At 36.9% G+C, this 16,325-nt stretch overlaps 3 protein-coding genes across 4 annotated transcripts; 2 read left to right on the top strand and 1 right to left on the bottom strand.

Moving 5' to 3' along the window:
- LOC109224344 (transcription factor bHLH79-like) lies at positions 1-1,871 on the top strand. The gene is made up of 3 exons (XM_019388929.1): positions 1-824; positions 1,407-1,498; positions 1,844-1,871. Exons 1-3 carry the CDS (start codon positions 507-509, stop codon positions 1,869-1,871), a joined length of 438 nt encoding a protein of 145 aa, XP_019244474.1. The 5' UTR covers positions 1-506.
- On the top strand, positions 2,289-3,396 carry LOC109224640 (germin-like protein subfamily T member 2). Its single transcript, XM_019389178.1, has one exon. The coding sequence runs from the start codon at positions 2,409-2,411 to the stop codon at positions 3,090-3,092; it is 684 nt and encodes a 227-aa protein (XP_019244723.1). The 5' UTR covers positions 2,289-2,408; the 3' UTR covers positions 3,093-3,396.
- LOC109223705 (transcription factor bHLH79-like) lies at positions 4,540-8,714 on the bottom strand. Of its 2 annotated transcripts, none has more exons than XM_019388105.1 (6): positions 8,002-8,714; positions 7,222-7,419; positions 7,078-7,143; positions 6,795-6,863; positions 6,552-6,623; positions 4,540-4,940 (listed from the first exon to the last, which is right to left on the bottom strand). In XM_019388105.1, the coding sequence occupies exons 1-6, from the start codon at positions 8,317-8,319 to the stop codon at positions 4,812-4,814; spliced, it is 852 nt and encodes a 283-aa protein (XP_019243650.1). In that variant the 5' UTR covers positions 8,320-8,714; the 3' UTR covers positions 4,540-4,811. The 2 variants fall into 2 exon arrangements, with proteins under 2 accessions (XP_019243650.1, XP_019243649.1); XM_019388104.1 differs by having other exon boundaries at positions 7,222-7,422; positions 8,002-8,706.

Below are 16,325 nucleotides of genomic sequence, written 5' to 3'. Positions count from 1 at the left end.
CCCACGAAGTACTCGCCTGTCCTCAATCTTCAACTTTAACAATAAAGTGATCTCCACAAGACCACGTGGCTCTCTATATAAGCGAGTGGCAAACACAGCAGAAACCAGCGAATTGTTCATTTCTTATCCGAGAATACCTCTCACTCTATTACACTCCATTTTTTGCTTAGCTTAATTTATCAAGAACACCTATATATTTGCGCTAAATTGCGCCGAGGGGTACACTGCGCACCCCAATCTCCATCTTCTCCCTCTCTACCTCACATCACAGTAGTCTTTGTCTCTCTGGCTTTCACTTTCACTTACTCGTAGGCTTTAAACTTCTATAATAATAACCCAAACATTTTCAAAAAACACACTTACACTAACACTAACACTTCTCCCCCCATAACCACAACTACTTAAGCTCAAAACCTAGGGTTTTCAATTTTCATTCCACTCGTCTCGTGTTAATAAAGTTCACATTAATCATTAAACACGAATGTATATAATTGTGAATTGTTGAAATGGATCCACCTATTATTAATGAGGCATCATTTTCGGCGGCCAACCCGAGTTCTTACAGCTTAGCTGAGATTTGGCCGTTTTCCACCGCGGCAAATGGTGGCGGCAACGGCGACCTAGGTGGAGGAGGCCTGGGTCTCAGAATGAGCAGCTTTACGGGTTTATTAGAGGCGGCTGCTAACTCGGTTAACGAATCTACTGTGACGGAGCAAAGCGGAAGAAGCGGCGGCGGCGGCAGCACTGCTGCTGTCAGGAAGAGGGATATGAATTCAGAGGATGACTCTTCTAAGCTTGTTTCTACTAGTGATGCTAATGATTTGGTAATTATAATTATAACTAACTTTCTAATTGCTCTTTTTTAGTTTAAGTACAAGACTAAGCGGGATGCGGACGGATTACTGTTGATTTGACATTGAAATTTGTCTTAATTATTATTTTCCTGCCTAATGTCTTACATTTTTGGAAGAATAAATAGTATTTCTCATTGAGTTAAGTCACTTTTACATGTCAATTTCGTAATTTGTTCTCTCAGTTCTCTTCTTGTGCAATTCTTCGGAATTGGCGATGAATTATTAAGTTATTGATGCTTGTCAAACCGAACATATACTAAGCAATTCCTTGAGCTGTAAGTTGATGATGTATGTGCCAATTGTCTAGTTTGCTTGGTGAACCATTTCATTCGGATCAAGTTAGACCCGACTTCTAAGTCTTCAGCTGATGAAAATTCTCTTCTGCTTCACAATTTAGAGGTTTCATAATTTTTTCAAATATTTTGCTAGTTGAGAATCAGCTCCTGGATTTACCATATACCTTTAAATCAAATTCTTATCTTGATATGGTTTCCAGACTTAATGAAGCTACGTATTGATTTTTCTTATTAATTCAAATTATGTTCGCAGCAGGATGGTTCAGTCGCCAAACGCCAGAAAGCATCAGAATCTAAAGAAGAAAATGGCGGCTCAAAGGTAGAAGCAGAATCCNCAACACCTACAAGGCATAAAACACAAAATTAGTGCAAAACATTAGCGATTAAAGCGCAAACTCAATTAAAGTGCAGTAAATTCGAGTGTAATAAGCGACTAAAATATGCAATTATAGCCTATCATCAAGAAGCATTAGATTGAATTCTTCCTCGGGATCTCAATGTCAGGCAAATAAACGACTTTTTCCACTATTTGTAATTTTTGTTGATTATGTCATATGCCAATTTAACAAAAATATTGGGCATGGGTAGGTTTACCTACTCCGTTTTCCTCCAATTTGATCATTTTTCCTAGCAATAGTTCAGTATTCCAGTTGAAAGATATTAGAGCTTCTCTGTTGTTCTAATGTCGCGCAGCTTCCAGAAGCTCTTGGCTCTATCCTGACAGTTTTAAAAGATAAACAAGTGTGGCTGCCTCTGAGCATTGCATTTAGTTCAAAACATGATTTAGTAGACCCTTGTGGTCCGGCCCTTCCCCGGACCCGAGCGGGAGTTTAATGCATCGGGCTGCCCTAGTTTAGGAATTTAGGACTGATTCAACTCATTGGCTTGTTATACCATAGAAGGGCTAGGATGAACCACCTGATTAAAAAGGAGTTGAACAATTCATTGCTTTGAAAAATGATACAATAATTCACAGAGGTCGTAATCCCCAAGTAAATTTTACCAGCAAATTCGATTGACTATTTCATCTCCTTACAGAAGTTGAAACGTTGCATTCATCTATCGTCTAAGCGCCAACTAACCTCAACTAAATTTCCTTTCTTATGTATATATGATTTGATTTTAACAGGTTGCTTTCTTGGTAGAGATAACCAAGGCTGGCTTCACTAATAAATAGGCCTTGAAATCCTGTGCTATTTATTATTTGTAAAGTGCTACACTATTCTTTGAATCAATTTCAGTCTATAAACACTATCCAATGGCTACCATGAAATCTCAGTCGGAGTTTCTTACTCGTGTGACATTATTCTTGTTGATAATTCTGGTAGTCTTACCGTTTCCTTCTCACTCAGCTGATCCTGATCCATTGCAGGATTTCTGCGTTGGAATTCTAAACAGCACATCAACATCTCTTAACGGTTTTCCTTGCAAGCCTGCTTTTCAAGTTACTTCGGATGACTTCTTCTTTGATGGTCTAAGCAAAGAGGGAAACACAGACAATGTATTTGGATTCAGCGTGACCCCAGGAAATGTTCTTGCTTTCCCGGGGTTGAACACGTTAGGTCTCTCAATGAATCGAGTTGACTATGCCCCGGGAGGGATGAATCCGCCCCATTCACACCCTCGTGCAACTGAATCCGGGGTTGTCATCAAGGGGAAACTCTTTGTTGGGTTCGTAACAACGGACAACAAGTTCTATTCCAAAGTTTTGACAGCAGGGCAGATGTTTGTGGTACCCCGAGGACTAGTGCATTTCCAAATGAATGTTGGTAAGGGAAAGGCATTGACCTTCACAGCTTTTAACAGTCATTTGCCAGGCGCAATCGTCCTTCCAACTACACTATTTGCTTCGACGCCTCCCATTCCTAATGATGTGTTGACTAAGACCTTCCAAGTTGAAGCAAGTGTCATTGATGGCATCAAGACCAAATTTGGTGCTTAAAATTCCATTGTCTCAGGAGTAAAAGCTATAACAGTTGAATAACAGAATGGAAAAGAAAAGCGTAAAATATAAACTTTTGCTCTCAAGTGTTAGCTGTGTATTTGTCCAACCTTTCATCTGCTTCATAGATCTCCAGGTATGTAATGTGTAATCATCAATAATGCAGAAAGCAACAAGAATTTTTACTTCTTCGTACGGAAGTGTACATATGGGTACTCAAATGATTTCTTTGCAGTTACTCGTACAAATAAGAGTCATGCTGTTTTTCACCATATCATTGACGTTTACAGTGTGTTGTTCGCTATCACTTCTCATACAATTTAGTACTAGTTTGCTAGTTTTGGTTTCAGTATAGTTAAGCAATAACAAGATATGCATTTAAGCTAATGAAACCTCCAAAAGGTGGAGGTCAGCTGAGATTCTGTTCTTGTTAATTATGATTTAAGGAAGTAAAAGAAAAAATCATCTCTTCTTAGGGAATTCAAAAGAACCGGCAGAGCTACATGTTCATGTATTGTCTACCGAGCTCTGGTTCTGCTTCTCTATTTATATCCTTACTGTTACAAATCCGAGGGAAGATTTAGAAATAAAAGCAACTGCTATAGTGCTACTTAACATGCAATTGAGTGATTTTGAGTCTATTCTGCAAAGAATACATTATTGTAACACAAATATAGCCAACCACGTCTACCTTCACAAGGTAGGGGTAAGATCTGCATACACATTACCCTCCCCGTACCCGGACTACACTGAATTTATTGTTGTTGTTCTTTTAAATATAGCCAACCAAGCTGATGTGGCTTTCGACAGATTTACCACACTATCCAACGGTCGGGCCGTGATGTGGATATGTGTTGAGTTGCATCACTCGATCAGCTAAAAGCTACTGGTGATGTAATAAGCTATGCAGTCAAAGAGGATAGGGGACTTCCGTTCCCATATCTAACCCAGTTGATGGCATTGAATAAGTACGGTAAAGTTCGGATGCAAATGCCTAAACACCTGCACATTACCTAGAGCCTATAGTAAAGATTGAAAAATAAAAAAGAACAAACGAAAAAATTATCAGAATCTTCAGAATAGACTTAGGTCTATGCTTCCTAGTAAAGTATAAACCCACCGAGTTTTAGGTCTCTAACTAGGTAGTTTGGCTGCTCCAGGCCCACAACTAAAAAAGAAACTCTCGAACAACAGAAGCATCCTATTCTGCTGCCTCACAAACCTCTGCTTTTCCTTATGGGTTTTATTGCGCAATCTTTACAAATTTCACCAGTTACCGGCTTCCAGACTAATGCGGAAATGGAAACTCAATTTCAGGCCATTTTTCATAAGTATCCTTTATATTTGGCTGTCTTATATATTTTGTTATATGTTCTTTGAGCAAGAATATATTCTGAGAGACCGTGCATGTTCAGAGCATTCCGAATGGGAAGGCATTTGTGCCTAGTACAGGAAGAAAGTCTGCGTAGTCTATTTCTTATACAAATACAACATAGTACAAGTACACTGAGTTAGACGACCTTGATCATACAAGATAAAACAGACAATTCTACTGGAAATGAGGGTGATTATGATTACAAATTTAAGAATGCTTCTTCTATAGTGGAACAGCTGCTGGACAGTTGTAGGATCCAATGCCAAGGTTCCCTCACAAACATCATGATGAAGTGGAAGACTAGTATTCCTGAATGGTTATATTCAAATTCATTAGGGCATCTGTCATGTTGCTCTGTCAAAGCTGCTACCAACCTGCATATGGAGCCACTCGGATTGTGCTCCTTGAGCATATTCTCTCGGTGCTTGTGCGCCAAAAATCATTCCAGTGGCATCAAATGCTGACGGTGCAAGCTGCAAGAGAAGTAGAGGGCCCAGAAATCAAGAAAGTGATGAGAAGCTTTTCACAAAAAATGATTCATATAGAAACACGAAAAGAATCAAGCACTAGATTGTGTTGCAATGAATATGAATATTTTAGGGGCTAACTTGACATTGAAACTACTGAAAAAGATCATTAGTGTCTAGCGATGATCATGAATGAAAACAGTAGTAGCAGTTCAGTTGGCAAAGAGAACTCAGCTTGGTGCTCACACGAGCACCGCAGATTGTGGTAGAGAAACAAATTCCTTGTAGTCTATATCCACACAATTCTCAAGGACCAACAAGGCCAAGTCATACAAGAAAACAATACATTGAGAGAACAAAGGACTGGGAAAGTGAAAGCTGGAAAGTGGGGCAAAAGAAGTAGCAAGTACGTCACAGACTTTATTGTGGCACCAGATAACAAAAGCATGGAAGCTTATCAGAAAAGGTCTACATCTGTCCAAATGTCACGTCATTTAATTTCACATGGTAAAGTGCAGATTTAGCAATGCTACGAAAAGCTTAAACTTCACTTTCAAAACTTCCCCTTAAACATCATCACTATGAAGATGGGATTGGGTAGCAAAAGAATTGTATAATGGTGATAAACTTCCAGACCAAACCTGCCCCACCCGAAAACGATAAGAAATAAAAATAACGCGTGCAAGAAAGCAAAAGAAAAGTGGTCACAAAAAGCTCTTTTTGTGCTTCTACACGACAGTCTATCTGATGAGTTGTGATACCAAATTCCTTGAAGCATATTGGAGATGGTTCCAGTCTATACTCCAAAGCTCGATAGTAACTTAAACTAAGTTAACCTTATAAAAATTTCCCTTGCTGCTCTATGCTGGATTCTTACAATTAATGCCTAGAGTAAAACAATATTAAAAGATATGGCAAAGGTATCAGGAGTCTAGAAACAAGCCGTGCCCTATCTAGGGAAAAGTCTCAGCTGCTATCTGAACAAAAAATATGTGGAAAGCTTTCCCAGAACTGCAATTTGGCACATAGCAACGCTCCAGACACTAATGTAGGTGATTTCCTGTTGACACTACCTCAAAAGAACTAACGTAGAGTCAGTCTAGTGGCAAATCAGTTTCATCCAAAAGGTTCAAATCAAAAGAGAGCACAAGTTTTCAATGTTTTCATGAATGCATTTCTTTCGAGAAATGTGGTTGCAAGAGTTCAAGCATTCATAGGATGCTTGAGGAAGATATCAAAATCAACTAATTCAATAACTTTACTTGACCATCACATAATTTCTCATGGTGCCTAATACTACTTAAACTTCTAGGTCCAGAGTCTTTGGGTGAAAGAGATTTCAAGTGCAGCCATGAACAAATGTGATATAGAAAATGGGCAGTGAAAGATATCTACCAGTTCTGGCATTTACTTTAACAAATCTACAATATCTGAAGTAAACAAAAGATCAGATAAAATAACCTTCAGCAAGTTATTATCCACCTGTAGATTATTGACTCCAAATATTTGGAAGGCTTAACAGATAGAACAGCTATAGTGTTTTAGTCTTAGATCAACATAAGCCTGAATCCATCTACCAGCTACCTGTGATAAGGAAAAAGAACACCAAATACTTACATCCTTTGAAGGGAAGGTTTCTATAGGGTGGCTCATCCTTGAATTGACTGCTTCAAGCTTCATGGACAAGAACTGGAAAGTTCAATTGAGAGAAAAAAGATGAGGTTATGGATGAGTTCATAAGACCCAAAAGGACAACTACTACGGACAAGAACTGGAAAGTTCAATTGAGAGAAAAAAGATGAGGTTATGGATGAGTTCATAAGACCCAAAAGGACAACTACTACGAAGATGAGGAACTACCTCCACTTGACGCTGTAGTGACTGGATATAATTTATTATTTCATCAAGAACAAGAGCTTTTCCAATAACCTGTAAAAGAGTTACTAAGTCACGTGAAAAATGCTAATTATACATGAAATGCATTCAACCTTACAAGCACAGAAGATACTGATGTAGGTTCCCTTTAGTAGATATGGTAAGAATATCACCATTTTTTTATAATAGCCACCACTATTTCTAACGGGGAGCCCACATGCTCGCTGTAGAGATTAGATTAGAAATAATTTCAAAAAAAGTTACTAACCTTATTACATCCAGGAACCAAATCTTGCAGAATTTTCATCCTCTCACTTATTTTTTCTCTCCTCGCCTGATAAATAAAGAGTCTGCTCAGCCATTATGAAGAAGTCATCAGACAATTAAAGTGAAAGTTCAGAGAATGTGATACCCTCTCTGCTAGGCTGTGGCTGTCAGTAGCTTGACCTCTTCTTGCCCTTACATGGATGTAATCCTTAGGTGGCTCAGGTTTACTACTTTGTTCAGTGCCCTTGTTAACCGTCCGGGAACTGGATTCTGCTTCTACCTTTGAGCCGCCATTTTCTTCTTTAGATTCTGATGCTTTCTGGCGTTTGGCGACTGAACCATCCTGCTGCGAACATAATTTGAATTAATAAGAAAAATCAATACGTAGCTTCATTAAGTCTGGAAACCATATCAAGATAAGAATTTGATTTAAAGGTATATGGTAAATCCAGGAGCTGATTCTCAACTAGCAAAATATTTGAAAAAATTATGAAACCTCTAAATTGTGAAGCAGAAGAGAATTTTCATCAGCTGAAGACTTAGAAGTCGGGTCTAACTTGATCCGAATGAAATGGTTCACCAAGCAAACTAGACAATTGGCACATACATCATCAACTTACAGCTCAAGGAATTGCTTAGTATATGTTCGGTTTGACAAGCATCAATAACTTAATAATTCATCGCCAATTCCGAAGAATTGCACAAGAAGAGAACTGAGAGAACAAATTACGAAATTGACATGTAAAAGTGACTTAACTCAATGAGAAATACTATTTATTCTTCCAAAAATGTAAGACATTAGGCAGGAAAATAATAATTAAGACAAATTTCAATGTCAAATCAACAGTAATCCGTCCGCATCCCGCTTAGTCTTGTACTTAAACTAAAAAAGAGCAATTAGAAAGTTAGTTATAATTATAATTACCAAATCATTAGCATCACTAGTAGAAACAAGCTTAGAAGAGTCATCCTCTGAATTCATATCCCTCTTCCTGACAGCAGCAGTGCTGCCGCCGCCGCCGCTTCTTCCGCTTTGCTCCGTCACAGTAGATTCGTTAACCGAGTTAGCAGCCGCCTCTAATAAACCCGTAAAGCTGCTCATTCTGAGACCCAGGCCTCCTCCACCTAGGTCGCCGTTGCCGCCACCATTTGCCGCGGTGGAAAACGGCCAAATCTCAGCTAAGCTGTAAGAACTCGGGTTGGCCGCCGAAAATGATGCCTCATTAATAATAGGTGGATCCATTTCAACAATTCACAATTATATACATTCGTGTTTAATGATTAATGTGAACTTTATTAACACGAGACGAGTGGAATGAAAATTGAAAACCCTAGGTTTTGAGCTTAAGTAGTTGTGGTTATGGGGGGAGAAGTGTTAGTGTTAGTGTAAGTGTGTTTTTTGAAAATGTTTGGGTTATTATTATAGAAGTTTAAAGCCTACGAGTAAGTGAAAGTGAAAGCCAGAGAGACAAAGACTACTGTGATGTGAGGTAGAGAGGGAGAAGATGGAGATTGGGGTGCGCAGTGTACCCCTCGGCGCAATTTAGCGCAAATATATAGGTGTTCTTGATAAATTAAGCTAAGCAAAAAATGGAGTGTAATAGAGTGAGAGGTATTCTCGGATAAGAAATGAACAATTCGCTGGTTTCTGCTGTGTTTGCCACTCGCTTATATAGAGAGCCACGTGGTCTTGTGGAGATCACTTTATTGTTAAAGTTGAAGATTGAGGACAGGCGAGTACTTCGTGGGCGCGTCTGGATCAACGTTTCTAATCTGGATTATTTTTGGGATCGCACGCCTTACAAATCGCAGCTTAAGCAGTATATAAAAATGGCGTCGTGATTTACAGATGTACATGCTCCGTATATATCATTTTCAAATTATGAGTAAATTCAACTTTGTCCCCTCGAAGTGTTTGACTGAGTCGATTTTCCCCCTAGGTAATATTTTATATACACTAAACCCACACACTAATTGTAAAATAGACCCCACTTGGTTCTACAGCCAAAATAAAGACTCCCGACAATTCAACTTCTGAATTTACTATAATATTACTACTATTTCTTACGCAATTAATTAATTGCATCAAGGCTAGATTCACCAATAATTAGTTAGAAAGAAGGAGAAAGGAGACACAATTATTTAAACTTCGGTCAGATTCTTTAATGTCCTCTCAAAGAACTTGCTGCTTTGATTTTTTACTCCAAATATGAAAAAGAAAAATAACAGAAAATATACACAAAATTCTATTTTATTCAAGTTTAGAGCTTAATTTACCTCACTTAATTCTATGTTCACCGTATATCTAAGTTTCTTACCAATACGGAGTAGAGCTGTAAAAACGGGCCAGTCCAGCTCAAGTCTCGTGGACTTTCAAATTGGTGGACTAGGACGGGCTGGCCCGCAATATGAATGAGCCTTACACAAAACACATATTATCAATTATAACATAAATATAAAAAGTCTAAGATATTACTTTCCTTTATTCTCTAAGTTCATCAATTAACTCTAAACAAGTAACAAGACTTTTCTAATGATCAAATATTCTTTTATGTACAATTTCTCTATCTGGGTCGATATTTGCTAGTTTTGGACAAAATTTTTGTCAACAAACATTTTCAGTTTTGTATTTTTGAGTACTTTAATTAAGAATATTAGAGTCTATGGCTCTATGCACTAGTTAGTATTCAAACCGAATAAACCGAAGTTACCGAACCGAATAAACCGAAACCGAAAGGAGAAAAACCGAACCATACCGAATTTAATTAGGTACGGTATTGGTATAGGATTTTAAGAAACCGAATACCGAACCGAAATATCTAAATATCGTACCGTACTGACCGACAAACACCCCTACCTTTGTTTGCTTAGAGCGTACAAAAATCTTGATATTTGACGAGGAATCTTGTAATTGAAATGTAAATTCTCTAGCTCTTCTTTTTGAAGTTACATGAATATTTTCTTAATACTATTCTTCCATTTTCCTCAAATTCAGAGATTGCTTCAATAAGTTTATATGATGAAGTTTTCTAATATAGGATTAACATCATTTGCCGATTTCATCATTATAGTTCATAAATTTTTTAAAATTCCTGAAATTTTCTAGTAGTCAAATTTTTTTGTATGTATTTAAAATTGATTTTTTTCAAGAGCGGTTAAATATTATTAATATATTAAAGTAATCCAAACCGATCATTAGCCGCTCAAAGTAATATTTTCTTTTGAAAAAATATTATTATTGACCACCTAAAACTTTTTGAGTTCGTTATTAATTAAGCAAAAGAAAAACTAATTTTGTCACATTACATGCATGTGAAAAATCTAAATTCTAGTTAATATGGAAGGGTAAATGAGCAATCTAGGGTTAGGGAATGGAGATTATAGTTAATAGCTTTTTTAGTTTTTACTTTTTTTTAAAATATTTAATAGTTAATTAATTTTTGAGCCACGGGCCGGCCCAAGCCCAGCCTCGATCAAGCCTCAAGGGCTAACGGGCTGACTTGGGCCGGGCTTATAAGCCTCAATTTTAAATGGGCTCCAAAAATCTTAGCCCAACCCTACCCAAGTAACGAGTTAGGTTAGGCTAGTCTTACGGGCCAAACCCATTTTGACGGCTTTAATACGGAGTATTTGTTTTTCCATTAGAAGATTTTAAAAACTCACCAAATATATCCTTGTGTTTTATATCAAGGGATTTAGTATAGAAAGAAAAAGATGGAAAGTCATTTGTGGCTAAAATTTCCTCAATTGAATTTTCCCTCCGTCGAGAAAGTCGTGTACTACTCAACTCTCAACAGATCATTTCGAAAAGTTCTACTCACATTCGATATTTACAATAACTTGTATTGACTAAGGTTATCGGTATAATTGGTAAAAATAGTACGGTCTAGCCAGTTTTCGGATTGGTCATTCAAAAATAGCCAGCGTTTACCAAGTCAATGAAAAATAACCACTATTTTGCTGCAACAGAGACCGGTCCAGCATAATATACTGGAGTTTGGTGCACCTGTGTATGAACTTCCAGCATATTATGCTAGAATTCCAACACACGAAAAGTTCCAGCATAATATACTGGAGATTCGAGCACTTGTGTCTGAACTTCCAGCATATTATACTAGACCGGTATACTTTGCTGGAACTCCAGTATATTATACTGGAGTTTTAGTGTACTTATGCTGGAACTCCATCATATTATGTGGAGTTCCAGCATACCTATCCTGGAACTCCAGTATAATATGCTGGAGTTCAAGTATACTTATGCTGGAACTCCAGCATAATATACTGGCGTATTTTCCGGGTTTTGAACAGTATTTTCGCTCAGATTTATCTTTACATGAAAAGTGGCTAGATTTCGATTACTTTTGAAACTGGGCTATTTTTGAACGACCACTTGTAAATCTGGCTATTTTTGAATTTCTCCCGTATAATTGAGTAAACGGGAACTAATAAATAAGGGTCCGATGGTCACAATTTATATCACGGGTGTGTTTGGTACGAAGGATAATATTTTCCATAAAAAATATTTTTTTAGAAAATGTTTTCATGAAAAATGAGCGGTTTTATCACTTATTTTTCGTTGTTTGGTTGGTGTGTGAAATTTTTTTTCCGGAAAATATTAGTGTTTATTTAGAGAGTACAAAATATTTTTTAGAAAATAATATTTTATGCTACATTCCTCACCTCCCCCTACCCCCCCCCCCCCCTCCAAGTCCCCTATATTTCCTGTGCTCTTTCCCCTCCCCCCCACCCAACGGTTTCAGAACTCTATTTTCTTCAAGAATTTAATTATTCTTCTAAAAATTCATACAAACCCAAAGGAACTAATGTGTTGTTTTACCTTTTTACGCAAAAATAACGTTGCAATTTGTGTTCCATAACTAAAAAAGTACTCTTTTTTGGTTGAAAAAGAAAACACTCATTCTACTACATGAAAATAAAGTACTCATTTTATTGAAACAAAAGAAAATACTTTTTCTACATTATGAAAAGAAAATACTTTTTTTTTTAAATGAAAGAAAATTCTTTTTCTACATCATGAAAAGAAAGTACTTTTTTGATAAAAATGAAAAAAAAAATACTTTTTTATATCATAAAAAGAAAATACGCATTTGTTGAATGGAAAAAAAAAATATCTATATAACATGAAAAGAAAGTACTATTAATAATATTTTTATTTAGGGTCCGGTGGAGGCTGGGGCAAGGTGTAGGGTGGGCTGGGGTGGGGGTGCATAGGTGGGGGTGTGGGGATGGGTTGGTGGGGAGTAGGGGAAGGTTGAAAAAGAATTTGAGAAAATATTTTCCCTTCTCTTGATAGGGAAAACATTTAATTTCCTCCAATTGGAGGAAAATGAGTTCATGAGAAAAATATTTTTCAAAATATTTAAGTCAACCAGATATAAAAAAATTAATCGGAAAATATTTTCCTTCATAAACCAAACACACCCCATATGTCTTGTATTTATCAGATTAATATAAACATGGAACGTGAGTAAATTTTTCTCGTTGTTCTTACCAGCCCTCATTCTAATAAAGTGCTTACAATTGCAGCTCCCTCCTCTCTAATGATTGACGACACACCTTCCCTACTACAGCTTCTTGTTTGCATTTTTTCTTCATTTCCTTTATTTGTCATTTGTTAAAGCGTATGAGGAAGATCTAAGTTTCATTTCTTAAATCATACGAGGAATGGTTTGTAATATTCCACGAGAACAGTTTAATTTCTTGACAGATGTCATGTATTACCTTAACTCCTTAATTACAAATTAAACAAGAAATTGAAACCTATAAATATAAAAGAGAAAATCTGTTACTTTTTATAAAGTTGATCAAAACTAAAACAGACAAATCTGCAATTGATTTACTGATTATTACACTACTTTACAAAATAGAACATAACTACCATATTATCATAATGAGGAAATGATGATCAGCTTCTTTCTTGAGTTAGGTTCTTAATTAAACTAGAATTCTCTTCGATCTATTAAGCAAGTTAGTTGGTTAAGAGATTGAAATTAAACCTAAAATAGAATAGACTTCTCATGATTAGCCCTTAAGTTGAGAGATTGTTCCCAAACTTGTGCTTATCAACTACTCCGTCTCTTTCAATTTAGATGACACACTTTCCTTATTAGTCTGTTAAAAAAAGAATGACACATTTCTACAATTGGAAATAATTTAAGTTTAAACTCTTTATTTTACTCATTTTACCCTTAATAAGAAACTTTTATAACCACAAAAAAATGTCATTTCCCCACAAAGCTTTTAAAGTCACAAGTTTCAAAAATCTTCTTTTTTTTCTTAAATTCCGTGCCGAGTCAAACAACATCTTCTAAATTAAAATGAATGGTCCTATTCTTAATTCCATTTCACTGAAGCTAAATACGAACTTTCAGATACACTAGTGGATTAAATAAAAATAATTTCGTGTTACCAAGTAGCATGTGTTAGTTAACAAAAATAGTACTAGTCTTAATAGCTAGGTCTGGAGAAATAATGATAAATATGTGTCAAAAAGCAAGCATAGTTTGGTAGACATGAGAAGGATTGGGGCCACTGCTGATTAATACAAAACCCTAAGTTGTCTTAAACAAGTACAGTTTAAAGAAGCTATCAATGATTCAACACATAGGCCTAACCCCCTTTTTTAACTAGTAGAATTCTGTTTCTCTCTTGTGCCAAATTTTTCTTCCCTTACCCTACACACAGTTCTAAAGTGAAGCAAAAAACAAGCCAATTGAAAGTTAACTTCGAACCTTACCTAAGATAGAATTACTTGCATGTGCCTTTGATAGTTCCTTTGCAATATGATTATTGGCAATTTTTTAAGTTGTAAGATGTAACATACTGATGGCAACAGTTGATGATAGTGACTAACTCCTTCCCAAATGCCTTTGTTCTCACTTTACTTTCTCCCTTTGGGTATTTGACATATGCTCTAAACCTTAGAATTTGGTATAGTGCCTTTTTTTCTACTTATTTATGACTTTGTATCTTCCTATGTTATCACCTTTTGGGCCACAACTTCCCCTCCTTCCGAGGGGCATTGTATCTATACTCAGTTTTGAAGTCACAGTTGAACTTCTACTCATTTTGCACAAAACTTTGCAAGCCTACCTACTTTAGGATCAACTTCAGACATTGATCAAACTTATCGGGTCTGAAGTTAAAGAAAAATTAGTCTGAAGTGCAATACACTTAAGGCCAATAAGTCTAAAGCGCAAAAATTACACTAAGATTCACTTAAGGCAATAAGTTTGAAGTGCAACAAATATTTTCATGCACTAAAGGTCAAATAGGTGTAAAGTGAAAAAATTGCACTTTAGATGCACTTAAGGCCAAATAGGTCTGAAGTGCAACCAATGTTTTCATGCACTTAAGGCCAAATAGGCCTAAAGTACAAAATTTACACTTCAGATGCACTTAAGGCCAAATAGGTCTGAAGTGCAACCAATGTTTTCATGCACTTAAGGCCAAATAGGCCTGAAGTACAAAAAGTGCACTTCAGATGCACTTAGTCAAATGGATCTGGAATTCAACCAATATTTTCATGTACTTAAGGCCACACAGGTCTGAAGTGCAAATTGACGGCTTGGAAGCAAGCTACCTCTTGCTTATTTCACCTCCTTCCTTCAGCTAGGTGAGCCTTCACTTTTTGGATTGTTTTCTGCCCAATGCGGTACCCCACATTTTTTGATTCCCATTGGGTCTACCTTGTTCACAGGTCAGTTCCATGGCAGCAAGAAAAGGTGATCTTGTGCTATACTCCGGTGATCTCTTTCCTATCGAGACACGCAAACTCCTATCATGTCCCAGATCACATTCCGTGAATCGAAAGGGGAAGCCTACTCATCTATCAGCTCCTCTCGTACATCAATGCGGTTTTACGAAGTGTCTAAGCACAGTTCACTCGCATTGATCAATCAAGAGGGTTGCCGCCACTCCTTAATAAGGTTTGAATTTCAACAATCTAATACACGATTTAACACCTAAATCTACTCTAAATGAGCTCAAATTTGAAACATCCCCCAAATATCGTCAAGAACAAACCCTAATCATCAATTTGTCAAAACAACGATAAATCTAACAAACTCATTTTACAATTAAGAAGAAGAAGAATAAGAAATCGTAAGCTGTAGTAGAAAAGACAAAGCGCCACAGCAGCTCACCACTGTAAAACACCATAAACTACCTTAAAATATGCTCACAAATACCATATTAATTTACCGCCACCTTTATTTTCACAGCGACGGAGAAGAAGAAGAAGAAGGAGGAGGAGGAGGAGGCGGAGGAGGAGGAGAAGAAGAAGAAGAAGAAGAAGAAGAAGAAGAAGAAGAAGAAGATGAAGAAGAAGAAGAAGAAGAAGAAGAAGAAGGAAGAGAAGAAAGAGGAGGAACACCAAGATCAAATGATTGAGGAGGAGAGGATGAAGAAGAAGGAGCAACAGGAAAGGAAGTAGATGCAGGGGAAGAGGTAGGAGAGGTAGGATGGCAAACTGAGATAGAGGGAGAGTCCTAGCATGCTTGGAATTAGGAAAAGGAAGTATTGGAGGTGGAAAAGGAAATGTTCTAGAAAAAGTAGGTGTAGCAAAAGTGAAACATGTCTCATGGAAGATGACATCTCTAGAAACAAAACATTTCTTAGAAGCTAGGTTGTATAACTTGCATCCCTTTTTGGCAAAAGGATATCCCCGAAAAACACAAGAAATTGCTCTAGGCTGAAGTTTGTCTCTCTAAGGAATGGGGACAATAGCATAGGCAAGACATACAAAAGTCTTCAAATGTGAGTAATTAGGAGGCTTACCATGCGACACTTTATAAGGGGATTTCTTGTGAAGACATCTAGATGAAATTCTATGGACCAAGTATGTAGCAGTTAAAAGACAATCCCCAAAAAATGTGACTGGAAACTTAGACTGAAAAATTAAAGCCCTACAAGCCTCAAGAAGTATTCTATGTTTCCTCTCAACTACACCATTTTGTTTAGGGTTATGAGGGAAAGTAGTTTGATGAATAGTGCCATGTTGACTGAGGAAAGAAGAACCAACATGGCTGGAACCTTACTCTAATGAATTGTCTCTCCTAATAGTTTGGACAGAGATATTGAATTGAGTTTGGACCATTGCCAAGAAGGCTTTGATAAGAATTGCTCTTGGAACCCAATAAATGAGTGCAAGTAGCCCTAGAAAAATTATCAACAATTGTAAGAAAATATGTTGAACCAGAGGAGGTAGGTGTGTGATCTCATCCAAGT

The sequence above is a fragment of the Nicotiana attenuata genome, chromosome 3, assembly GCF_001879085.1.
Source record: "Nicotiana attenuata strain UT chromosome 3, NIATTr2, whole genome shotgun sequence".
NCBI classification, from domain to species: domain Eukaryota; kingdom Viridiplantae; phylum Streptophyta; class Magnoliopsida; order Solanales; family Solanaceae; genus Nicotiana; species Nicotiana attenuata.
This window is presented reverse-complemented; position numbering and strand designations above follow the sequence as displayed.

Coding starts and splice junctions, on each gene's coding strand:
- LOC109224640 (XM_019389178.1), top strand. CDS start 2,409: ATGGCTACCATGAAATCTCAGTCGGAGTTTCTTACTCGTGTGACATTA.
- LOC109223705 (XM_019388104.1), bottom strand. CDS start 8,319: ATGGATCCACCTATTATTAATGAGGCATCATTTTCGGCGGCCAACCCG. Junction 7,423..8,001: donor CTAGTGATGCTAATGATTTG/GTAATTATAATT, acceptor TTATGTTCGCAG/CAGGATGGTTCAGTCGCCAA. Junction 6,624..6,794: donor CACTACAGCGTCAAGTGGAG/GTAGTTCCTCAT, acceptor TGAACTTTCCAG/TTCTTGTCCATGAAGCTTGA.